The following is a 12,078-nucleotide window of genomic DNA, read 5'->3' as shown; positions in this document are numbered from 1 at the left end:
TGGCAAGCCGTTTTAACATTTATTCATATTTCTTGATATCAAGAATTCTATTCTTGATATCAAGAAATAATTTTACGTTGTAAAGCAATGGTAATTCTCGATCGATATTATCAAGAATTAAAGATATCAAGAATTAAATTCTTGATATCAAAAATTCATTTTTTTATATCAAGAATGGAATTCTTGATATCAAGAAATATGAATAAATGTTAAAACGGCTTGCCATACGTACGGCATGAATTTCATTCTCATAGTGATCGTACAAATGCAAAACATTAACAAGCACCAACTCGTTTTCAAATTAGCACTTAACTTGTCCACATCGTATCTACAGTAGTAGGCCTACAGCTCGAGCCATATCCATAGCGGAACCTGCACAAAGCTAGCTCTTGAAAGCCATAGTTTAGTTACTTTGCGATCACAAATTCCACAAGTCGGCATCGGGCTACATTTTCGTCGAAATTCGAAATGCCCCGAAAGAGGAAAGCTCCCACCCTCTCGAAGAAGGAACAGGATAGCGGGGATGCGGCGGCGAGTTCTAAACCCAAAGTTGCCAAACGTGCAGCCGCATCAAAGAAGGCGGACCCGAATCAGCATGTATTCTACGATGCTGACTGGAGCTCAGTCGGTGAAGAAAGCTCTAAAGGTTTTCCTCCTGTTATTCAGCTGACTGGGCCGGGTATCAAGGGATCCAGTAAAGTGGCCGGATTTGATCTCGATTACACGCTCATTAAACCGAAAAGTGGCAGAAAGTGGCCCACAGGTAAGTGCATGTCGACCGAAAATTTATGTTTTTTTCGTTCATTTATAAAATTTATAGCCTGATCTGATAAAGAGCTAGAGTAGAGAGGAGCCGACCGACCGAGACCCAACCAAAATCAGACTCGAGGCTAAAAAACGAAAGAGACAGGGTGATGTGTGCCGCTCAAGCCTCGAAACCCCTAGATCTAGACTGTACCCATTATTAGGTCTAGTGGGCATTTTTCAAAAAAATGGGGTCTTTTATCCGAAAATTTTGCAAATTTTTGTATTTTTGTTCAAAGTGGGATAAATGTTTAGGGATTTTGTGAAAATGTTACCATTAAAGCGGCACACCCCCAGGCGCTTGTTCAGAAACCTATCCAAAATTTGACCCGTAATTCCGGCATGAAGATACCCTACTAAAACATACCCAAAATGAAGTAAATATTCATTAAATGTCCAAATAAAGAGTTAAAAGTTGTTATGTTTAATACATATTTTGTGTAAATTTTCTTGTTATTTTGGGGAAAAACGATGATATTAGTGTACACTTTTTCACAGGAGCCGCTGCACAATACAAGTGCATACCGATGGTGGGTTGTGGCGGGCGCGCGCCTGTGTGAAGTTATCTACCGTAATGTCTCAGATCCTCATTACGGTAGATAACTTCACACAGGTAAGGACCAGTTTTGGAATAACCCCCCTCTCAAAAAAAAGAAATTTCTTATCATTTTGATGATTCCAGAACTTTGCAGTACACACCAAATAGATCTACTATAAATATGCTAGATGATCAACCTTTTCTGATCGATTCCACAACATTTCTTTCACAATGCAATCGCATGACCATAACTGGTTTTTATCAAGTGTCACTACTGTAGTAGTCTTTCACCACATCCAATCGCAGTTATTTGGTAAATGCTACAGAATAGATATTGAAATGGTAATGTTGCACTTTTGACTTGGTCATATATAGGCGAATTATCATATAATGTGCATGTAATAATATATTTTCTCATTACCATTTTATGACTCATTTCCTCTTCACGCTGATCTTGAACAATTTGTATTCATGACAGATTTTAGTATTCCTAGTCCGATTACAAGGTTTACCTCATAAGTCATAGACTATTCCCTTTTTTTAATGATAATATAAAGCTTGTAATGGAACTTGAACTTGCATCATTGCATGGCCGGGTGATTTATCTTTTTAATAAGGTCCATCGGATTGGATGCTCCTGAATGACAAGGTAGAGGAAAAGCTGAAGAAGCTCAACAAAGATGGCTTCAAGATTGTCATCATGTCTAATCAGAGGGGCATTGAGAAAGGACACACAAAACCAACAGATTTTCAACTCAAGATCAACCAGATTGCTAATGCATTACAGTTGCCCATTCAGGTAAAATTTACTTATGACAATAAGGATGTAAGAAAATGGGGGACAGGGGAGGTCGACACTACATGGGCTCCAAGATTTGTTCATTATTATTCATGAACTTACGTGGACGAGAACCCGACCATGCAGCTAAGGTCGCGAATAGTCTAGCTAACTGTACCTACATGTACCTTGCAGACAATTAGACTTTGATTATCGATTGCTTTGCCTTACTTTTTATAAAGGCAAAAATCTGAATAAGTCTTGAGGTTCGAACCCACAAATACAACGTTCGATTACCATGTTCTTGAACGATGGGTTGATGAAAGGTGGGTTTGCCCGATTATTATAACCATACCACTAACCCTAAGGGTTACCATGTGCACATGCCCAGGTTAAAATTGTTAGAATCTGTTTTTTTCTGCTTTTATCAAAGCCAACTTATAATGAACAGGGGGTTATTTTCTGGGGGGTAATTTTCCTCGGTGGTGGTTGTCCTTGTTTATATGGTTGAACGTGGGGGTAATTGGCCAAGGGCATTGTCGAGGGGCTAATAAATTGTCCTAGAACCATCCATTATTTTTTGTTAAGAAACTATGTACTAACATACATATCCTACATGTATATTTATGGTATAGTTTGGGTAATATGGGTAATGATGAAATAGATAGGATCATAGGGGAACAATATTTGACACTTCTCTGACACCTCAAGTATATTCACTGTACATGTAGAACTTATCTATTATTTCCTTGGTTCAAACCTCAAGTCCATCCTTTGTTGGTGACCAAACAAAACCGAAACAAAGTTAACATGGGTGATTTTATTTATTTATTTATGCATTCCGTTTTATTTGAACAGGGTAGCCCCATCAGTAATCACAGTATGTTTTCCAGGGTGCCCTGTAAACAAAAGCAACATATATATGAAGATACAAACTACTTGAACAATATAAGCATCATCGAAAACATCAATATATAGTAACATATAACAGAAAATAAGTAAAGAATAAGAGTGAATAATGAAACAAAGCCATAGTAAGAATGATAAATTTTAATGAGCAATTTCAAATCGATATGTGCATCAACATAACTACCACCTCTCATTTCTATGTACATGTACAGTGTTTTGCAGCGACGGGTGAGAATCATTATCGCAAGCCAGGTACTAAGATGTGGGATCTAGCAGCAAACGAGGAGAACGATGGCATCAAGGTTGATTTCTCCAAGAGCATGTACGTTGGGGATGCTGCAGGTCGTGCCAAGAACTGGGCTCCAGGGAAACCTCGAGATTTCTCCTGCTCTGACCGTATGTTTGCTCACAATGTCGGTGTTCAGTTCTACACGCCGGAGGAGTTCTTCCTTGGCGAGAAGCCTGCTCCATTTGAATGGCATTCATGTGATCCGGTGCAAGCACTAAAGGATGGAGAGGGAAGAGGGTCGCTCAAACAATACCATCAGAAGGACAAGAAGGTGAGAGCGTTGTCAACAATAATGACTTGAAGAATTGAATGCGAGAGATAGTTAGGATGCGCTCATAAATGTAGTCCGATTAAATCATGGAGCTTCAAATAGTTCCGTCCCACATACAATAGACAGTTCTCGCAACCGGCGACGGGGCCTTCTACAACGCTTATCTTTGCGGGGTTCCTACTCTGGCCAAAAAATTCTGCGTGGCGTCCAAACCTATGACGGTATTCAGTTGTATTAGTGTTGGGAGTCGAGCTAGTACGGGGCTCACAGCTCATTTAAATACCCCGTAGCCACTAGCCAGCACTTGCGTCCCTGTGCGAAAAGTCCCTAATGTCTACTTTTTGTTTAGCAAATATGGCAGAAATTATACGTACAATATCCAGTATCATACAGAGTACAGATTACAGATATGTCACAAACTTAGTTTTGAAAATTGATATTGGTGATTAAAATCTGCATTACTGCCATGCTTATAAAACAATATGTGGCCAAGGATTAACTCACTTGTAACTCACTTATTCAGGATTATTCAGTCTTTAAACTAATGTTCCTATCCATGGTTTCCTTTGGTTGGGATTCTCATCATATTTGTCTCGGGCATCTTTCCACCATTTCTCAAGTCCAGAATAAAGGATAAATTACCGGTATACTTAATTTTGTGACCTGCTTTTTATGCCTCCGCCACCGAAGGTGGTGCCGGAGGCATCATGTTTTCGGGTTGTCCGTCCGTACGTCCGTCCCGTTTGACCGTTATCACAATATCTCAAGAACCATTTAAGATTTAAACTTAAGACTCGGGAATAGTATTTATCACCATAGGAAGACGATCTGATTAGATTTTGGAGTACGTAGGTCAAAGGTCACAGGTCACAGAGGTCAACTTATGAAATTCCTTGTATTGAGTTTGTTAGCGCGATATCTCAAGAACCATTTGAGATTTAAACTTCAAACTTAAGGATAGTATGTATCACCATAGGAAGACGATCTGATTAGATTTTGGAGCACGTATGTCAAAGGTCAAGGGTCACAGAGGTCAACTTATGAAATTCCATACATTGAGATTGTTATCATGATATCTCAAGAACCACTGGAGATTTAAACTTCAAACTTAGTGATAGTGTGTATCACTATAGGAAAACAATATGATTACATTTTGGAGCACGTAGGTCAAAGTTCAAGGGTCATAGAGGTCAACTTATGAAATTCCATACATTGAGATTGTTATCATGATATCTCAAGAACCACTGGAGATGTAAAAACTTCAAACTTAAGGATAGTATGTATCACCATAGGAAGACGATCTGATTAGATTTTGGAGCACGTAGGTCAAAGGTCAAGGGTCACAGAGGTCAACTTATGAAATTCCATACATTGAGATTGTTATCATAATATCTCAAGAACCACTGGAGATTTAAACTTCAAACTTAATGATAGTGTGTATCACCATAGGAAGACAATCTGATTAGATTTTGGAGCACGTAGGTCAAAGGTCAAGGGTCACAGAGGTCACTTATGAAATTCCATTGAGATTGTTATCATGATATCTCAAGAACCACTGGAGATTTAAACTCCAAACTTGTTTAAATTGCTCTATGGCGGAGGCATCATTTTCGACTGCGCGCAGTCAAAATTCCATCTAGTTATTTTTAATATCCCCAACAGGTGAAAGATCTTGTGATCCTGGTTGGACCTCCAGCATCAGGTAAAAGCTCCTTTGCCAAGGACACATTGGTTAGCCATGGATACGTGTGGATCAACCGAGACACTCTCAACACTCCTGCAAAGTGTTTGAGAGCAACGGAAGAAGCAATGGAGGCAGGCAAGAATGTAGTGATTGACAACACCAACCCTTCTAGGTCTGCAAGGGCTGATTACATCGACCTGGCCAAAGAAGAAGGCATGTACATGTAGCTGTAGTAATAAAGATAATAATAGTTCACCATACGATCTATCTGCACTTGAATTGAGGCTTCGTACCATAGGTGCATAAACAGACTCAACAAGAACTGATAGATCTTTTTCATGTGAATACATGGGATAGTCTCAGTAAATGAATCACACGTGACCGTGTTAGAACAATCATTTGATTAGGATCGAGGAGTGAGTTGTATAAATACATTTTTATTAGTGTATTTTGTATTTCTGTGCCATGCCTGTCAAAGCCCACACAAGGGTGATAAGAGTGATAAACAATCCATTTGGACTAAGAATTGTTAGAGAAAACGGTAGTACCTGTATCCTTGGAATGTCACTGTCGATTTCCAAGGAGCATACATGTACATATGTATGTAAGGCCAAATTTTGTTATGAAGCATGCACTTATAACTTTTAATATTAAAACTTAAAAGGTCATTTATGAGAATTTTTGTTTAAAGTTGGTGGCATTGAAGGAGTTAAAGTCTGCTGTACGATGCCTTGTCTCTCAAAGAATTACATGTGTTCAGATTTAATTACAAGTCCTCCAATCAATCACAAAGTTACAATCCTCTCTTTCATAAGTAGGCTTACAGAGTTGGAAGTTGACATAAACCTCTTGATAAGTTGATATTATTAAACTCAGGATAAGTTAAGGAAGTCCTGAACTTCAACAACTCCCAATGCATCCTTACAAATTATTATCATTAGATTAACTGATTTATTTCCTTGTCTCATCTTCAGGCTATGTTGTAAGATGTATCATCATGGATACTCCTTTGGAGCTTGCTTTCCACATGAACATGTACAGACAGTCATTGTCAGAGGGCAGTATTCGACGCATCCCGGAGGTAGCATACAACATATACAAGAAGAAGTACGAGGCTCCTTCCCAGGACGAGGGGTTTGAGACCATCGAGAAGGTACAGTTTGTACCCAAGTTCAAGAGTGACAAGGAACGCACTCTCTTCCTACATAAAACTGACATGAAGTGAGTTCATCCACCAATGCTTCATTAATCCTTTTTGAGCTTTCATATTTCTATACTGTTATATAATCTTAGAATATTTTAATCAAGTGCATTATAGTCTTTCTACTGTTTATACACATTTTGATACATCATAGTTTTACATGTACATGTATCCATTTGACCTGGCCCAGCACATTAATAGATTTACTCCAGATTATCAAGGCCTATCATGTTCCGTAGAAATGTTAAAAAGTAAAAAGAAAAATGGATGTGTTTATAAAGTAGACTAATCACCTGTAAAAAGCAATTTGTGTGCATGTAGAAAGAAGGTATACAAATTAACCTCAAAACACTTTACCTTGCTTTAAATATACGTTAGCGAGTATGCAGGAAATAAGCAATATCATAAAACCGCATGCATCGGAACCAAAGTCCAACTCGGGTTCTGTGCGGACCCTATTTTACGCAAGCTTATATACGCGTACTAGTCTACTCAGCAAGTTATTTAAGCTGCCATATTAAGTCTTTGTAAAAAAGTAATAATTGGGGCTCATATTTTGAATGCAGTATAGTGGCATGCATGGAGCCCCAGCCCTAACATTAAGAGCAAAACATGTTTTGGTGATTGGTACACTATCAAGTCATCAATGCTGTTGTCTTCATACTTGTCTTAAAACCATTTAATGTTAACGTGTGCCTTTTAACTGAAATTTAAATTTATGTTTATTAACTCTTTAAGAGATATATTTGCAGAACTTGGGTTATCAGTACGCGTGTCATACTCATATCTTTCTAAAGCAAAATTTGTATTGTAATTTTAATTTCAATTAAACCCTTTATACATATTTTAGCATAATTGATAAAGATAACATTTCAATTGCTTGTGTATAAGAATTTTAAAAATGTTATGAATATCATTTCACTGGTATGGAATCAATAGACTAAATGCTGCAATTTTATAGACAGTCAGTGAATTGAATTTAGTTCTTGCCAATTGTGTACACATTGTAAAAGCATACTTATTTTGCTTGGTTCTTGATCAAGAGGGAAAATGTTAAAGACGTTTTGTTTAAAAATGTGTTTCCAATAATAAACACGTACATGTAATCATTTAATTGCCTAAAGTATATACATGCATGGCTGTACTTCTAGAATATGCTTGCCTTTAAGGTTTTTTTTAGGATGTTCTTTAGGTCGGACTTAAAGCCCAGCTAAGTGCACTGATTTATGGAATACAATGTGGTTAATCTCGTCATACCCTGCAAATTAACAAATTTATGTAACTAAATCAAGCTCAATTTAAATTAATTTTCACTCAAACATATAGAATATGTTTTGTGTGAAGTTCTTAAAAGAAAATTATTCTAGACCCTTGTCTTGAAAGGTATATCATTGTTAATTATCAGTACTAGAAGTAAATATGAAATTTAGATATTTATAGATGTGTGTTCAAATTATTCTCAATGAAATTTGTATTTTAGATGTCATTGTATTCTGTTCTTTTTTCATTTTTAGCAAAAAAAAATTGACTATAAAAGCGTAGAATAAATTTGTTAGGAGATAGACACGGTTTTACTTTTACCAGGCTGGAAGGCTTTCTTGGGTCTTTATAACAATACAAAATAGATTCTGAATCCTCTCATGGAATCAACTGACACTGAATGTTCAAGACTACACATGAATGATGTCTCCCGCATGAGTTTGGTAGAAAATCTATAATACATGTATCTGCAGGAGCAAAGATAGAAGGAATTTGAGCTCACTGGTCGGCCTGATCACATGTACAATGTTACTTCTATGGCAGTCTGTGAATTGTGCTCTTCATAAAATGTATAATATCAAATTATAACAAGAGTCTATTTGCTGCTCCAAACAGCCCATGTACAACTTGATTAGAAGTGATTCAGGGTTGATCTGATCGAGCCAGTGGAGCCACCTTCTCTCATTCCATAACCAGAAAAACTAAGATTAGCTTGAAATTGTTCACGTCTTAAAGGTGAAGACCAGTATTTGAAACGCCCCAATTTCAAAAAATGAAATGGAAGCTCTTATTACCAATCATGTGAATGAATATGTTTTTGACTAATACATGATGATAACAATTTTGCCGGGAAACCGCCTACTAATTGAGATATTTGGTAAATTAGTTTATCTACATGGTCTGTGAGAGATAAACGCACGTGTCGCGCACGTGTGTATACAGTCCCATATACATCTTTATGTATACAGTGCTTGTAACTTTTTGAAGAATGGGCCATATTTCTTATCATTTTGATGATTCCAGAACCTTGCAGTACACAGCAATACTTATATGCTAGATGATCAACCTTTTCTGATCGATTCCACGTTTCTTTCACAATGCAATCCCATGACCATAACTGGTCTTTACCTTTAACATTGGTTATTACGGTTCTGCCTCCATTTAGATCATGATGTGGATTTATAATATGTCTGAATAACTGCGTTGTAGCTATCACACGTTTTCATAGAAACGCAAATACAAATTATGCAATCATGTATGTATCTTCTATTTGAATGATTAAATGAAATAGAGTGACTCCTAGAAGTGTTTTTCTTCCATTTTTACATGTGTGTGACTCAGCTGGAATAATGGGAATGGATAATATACATTGTCTGTTTGGAGTCAGAAGGGTATATACTTTAACACTGTATAACACAGACTTAACGCCCTTCTGCTCCAAACAGATGATTTGTTTCACTTTGTAATACCGGTAAGGATAACACTCTTTACCCACTAAATGAAAGATTTATGCCTCCCAAATTTGACATAAATAAATCTTCTACTATTTTAGGACTGAAAGCTTGTCTTTCTTTTTGTGCAACTCCAAAACAGGTCCATAAATTGTACATGTAGCACATTTTAGTAATTTTTTTTTTAAATAAAAAGTGGAAACGATACATCAACAAGTTTTTTTTTCTCAAAAAACCCATTGTATATGAGCCTCTAGTTGCTTCCTCACATCGAATGACCTTGCAGACTTGTTGGTTCTTTACTTAAATTGATACAAAATTCACCAAATTTCAGCTGGGGAGAAAGTTACTACATCAACCTATCAAGAACTTACTGTAAAGCATTAATTAGAGATATCATTTCACATTCCAGGATATTCATGTCATTTTGATACAGTGACACGTACTGCATTAAAACATACTACATGTACATGTATTTTGAGACTAAGAAAATTATCTTGCTTCATGTAGCCTATAACCTCTTTAAATCTTTAAAATGAATGTACATGTACCATCAAGTGCCATTACTCATTACTGGTATTCAAAACTGTTTTCTTTCACTTTTTCCACAGTGCATACAAAGTAGTATACCCAAATTTGATAGATATTCAAATATTCTATATGTGACCTTGAAGTGAATTTCATGGTTAGGAATATCTCCTACTCTGTCTATAATGATGCTCTATTTAGAACCTTGCTGCCATGGATGATCGAGAATCATTGTTTTCAAAAGCGTCAAAATCTCATTGCACCAGGTTTGGGAACGAGGAAAATAAATTTGGAGTTGCTATATTTGGGTATACTTCTAGTGATACATACTGTACAGATCATCATACACAATAAAGAGGTGACTCCCCAAATAAACACAAATTAACAATTGTTTGCAGTCTAAACACAAAGTATTTAATAACAATTGCTTACAACAATTCATTGATATTGCTTGATCTTTTCATAAATCATGTCCAAATTTGGCCCATTTTTTATACAGATTGCAGGTTTGAAACATGTATATTGTATAAAAAAGAATTACTAACCTCAATAGGTTACATTATATTATAAAAACTATATCAATATATACATTTACATATGCATAATTTTGTTCAATTTCTTCCAAAAATGTGATTTTATATCAAAATTTCTCGTATGGATTATGTAAATGGGTAAACCGATTCAAAGTAATTCAATAAACATGCTTGTACGATAGCAAATATAGCTTGAAATGACAATATTTCATGTATAGTATATATATGAAAAATAAAGAATGACATCAATAAAAAAGATTTTATGAAAATATATTACTCTTGTGAAAGACTAAATATTGCTACAATAAGCTACACTTTATAATATCTACAATGTATGATAATATAGAAATAGACTTTGATACTCGGGTTCATTCATAAAGACGACATCATACAATCACTGCTAACCCAAACAATTGATATTATTTAAAAAAAGGTTCTGGAATGTATGCAAATCTAATTGGTCAAATGACACTACATGACTACCATGCAAAAAACTTCCACTCACAAAGTAATAATAATAATAATAATACATAACATTTGTATGGCGCCAAATCTACTTGACAATCAAATGCTCAAGGCACAGCTTGTGCAAAAGATAAAATACATAATACATACACTTGAAAGGTAGACATGAAAGGTAATGGTAATCAATTAAAAGCTAAATTAACAGATATTTCTTAAGATTGTTTTTGAACACTTCACAGAACTAATAACACACAGCTAAAAATGATAATGCATGGCTATTTAAATAACCCTTACTGTACTGGGCTATTTTGAGCACCTCGTGACTGGGGGGGGGGGGGGGGGGGGGGGGGGGGGGGGGGGGGGGGGGGGGGGCCTGGGAGGCCCCCCCCCCCCCCCCCATTAACTCGGCCGTCGGAAGTCCGATGAACACAAAAATTTGCATGTTTGTAGATATTTAGGTAAGGAACAAGATGGTATAATTATTTTTTTCCTAATATGCAAATGTTTTTTCTTTATAGCCTAATTAATTATGCAAAATGCTAATTTTATGCATTTTACAGAAAAATCTACATTATTTGGCTGTAGACTTGTGAAGAATGTTGAAAATGTATTGAATAAATGTTTCCTTCATCTCAAATTCATGAGGTTACAATATTTTTCATGATATTTGAAAATGCATAGGTTAATTTGCATAAATTATGAATATGCATTCATGAATATCAAATCTGGAAATATACAGGGAAATAGAATCATTACATAAATTGTCAGACTCCACTTTTTGAATGTTAATTGAAACTAATTATTCATATGAAACTTTTCTAACACAAAATAGTTATTTTTATGTGATTAATAATGTAATTTATTCAAATTTGCTGCGATTTTCAAATATTTATTTTCTTTTGTATTCTATTGTTTTTTATTTCTTATTATATCTATTGTTTTATTTCTAATGTATTCTTTTGTTCTGGAACAATCTCTGAAAATGTCGAGGGGGGGCCTCCCAGGCCCCTTCCCCCCCCCCCCCCCCCCCCCCCCCCCCCCCAGTACAGTAAGGGTTAAAGGTGCGTATGACGTTAAAACATGACGAAGTGCATTAGTACCGGACTGGGATTCAAACCCTCAACCCTTGGATTAAGTGTCTGGTTAATGCACAACTATACCACGATACCTCCACTTAACCTGCCTAATCTTATGCAGAGCATATATTCACTATTGCACTCAAAGATATGAATTATTAAGGATATATTGACTGCTTTGAGAGGCATAGTGGTTTCTATAGGGTCAAGGGAAACTCACAACCTGCTATGACCCCAAGGCGCTTGCGCCGCGGGGTCATAGCAGGTTGTGAGTTTCCCGAGACCCTATAG

The 12,078-nt window shown here is 36.3% G+C and overlaps 1 protein-coding gene across 1 annotated transcript; it reads left to right on the top strand.

Annotated features, from left to right (window-relative positions):
• Positions 1 to 257: 257 nt before the first annotated feature.
• LOC586494 (bifunctional polynucleotide phosphatase/kinase) lies at positions 258 to 7,813 on the top strand. The gene is made up of 5 exons (XM_786273.5): positions 258 to 763; positions 1,960 to 2,141; positions 3,242 to 3,589; positions 5,252 to 5,486; positions 6,248 to 7,813. The coding sequence occupies exons 1-5, from the start codon at positions 469 to 471 to the stop codon at positions 6,496 to 6,498; spliced, it is 1,311 nt and encodes a 436-aa protein (XP_791366.2). The 5' UTR covers positions 258 to 468; the 3' UTR covers positions 6,499 to 7,813.
• The last annotated feature ends 4,265 nt before the right edge of the window (positions 7,814 to 12,078 follow it).

This window comes from Strongylocentrotus purpuratus, unplaced genomic scaffold (assembly GCF_000002235.5).
Source record: "Strongylocentrotus purpuratus isolate Spur 01 unplaced genomic scaffold, Spur_5.0 spur5_scaffold_3, whole genome shotgun sequence".
NCBI classification, from domain to species: domain Eukaryota; kingdom Metazoa; phylum Echinodermata; class Echinoidea; order Camarodonta; family Strongylocentrotidae; genus Strongylocentrotus; species Strongylocentrotus purpuratus.
The sequence above is the reverse complement of the archived record's forward strand: the minus strand, read 5'-3'. Positions and strand labels throughout refer to the sequence as shown.

Excerpts from the sequence above, each read along its gene's own strand:
- LOC586494 (XM_786273.5), top strand. The coding sequence starts at position 469 with ATGCCCCGAAAGAGGAAAGCTCCCACCCTCTCGAAGAAGGAACAGGAT. Across the intron at positions 2,142-3,241 it reads CATTACAGTTGCCCATTCAG|TGTTTTGCAGCGACGGGTGA; the intron begins GTAAAATTTACT and ends GTACATGTACAG. Across the intron at positions 3,590-5,251 it reads ACCATCAGAAGGACAAGAAG|GTGAAAGATCTTGTGATCCT; the intron begins GTGAGAGCGTTG and ends TATCCCCAACAG.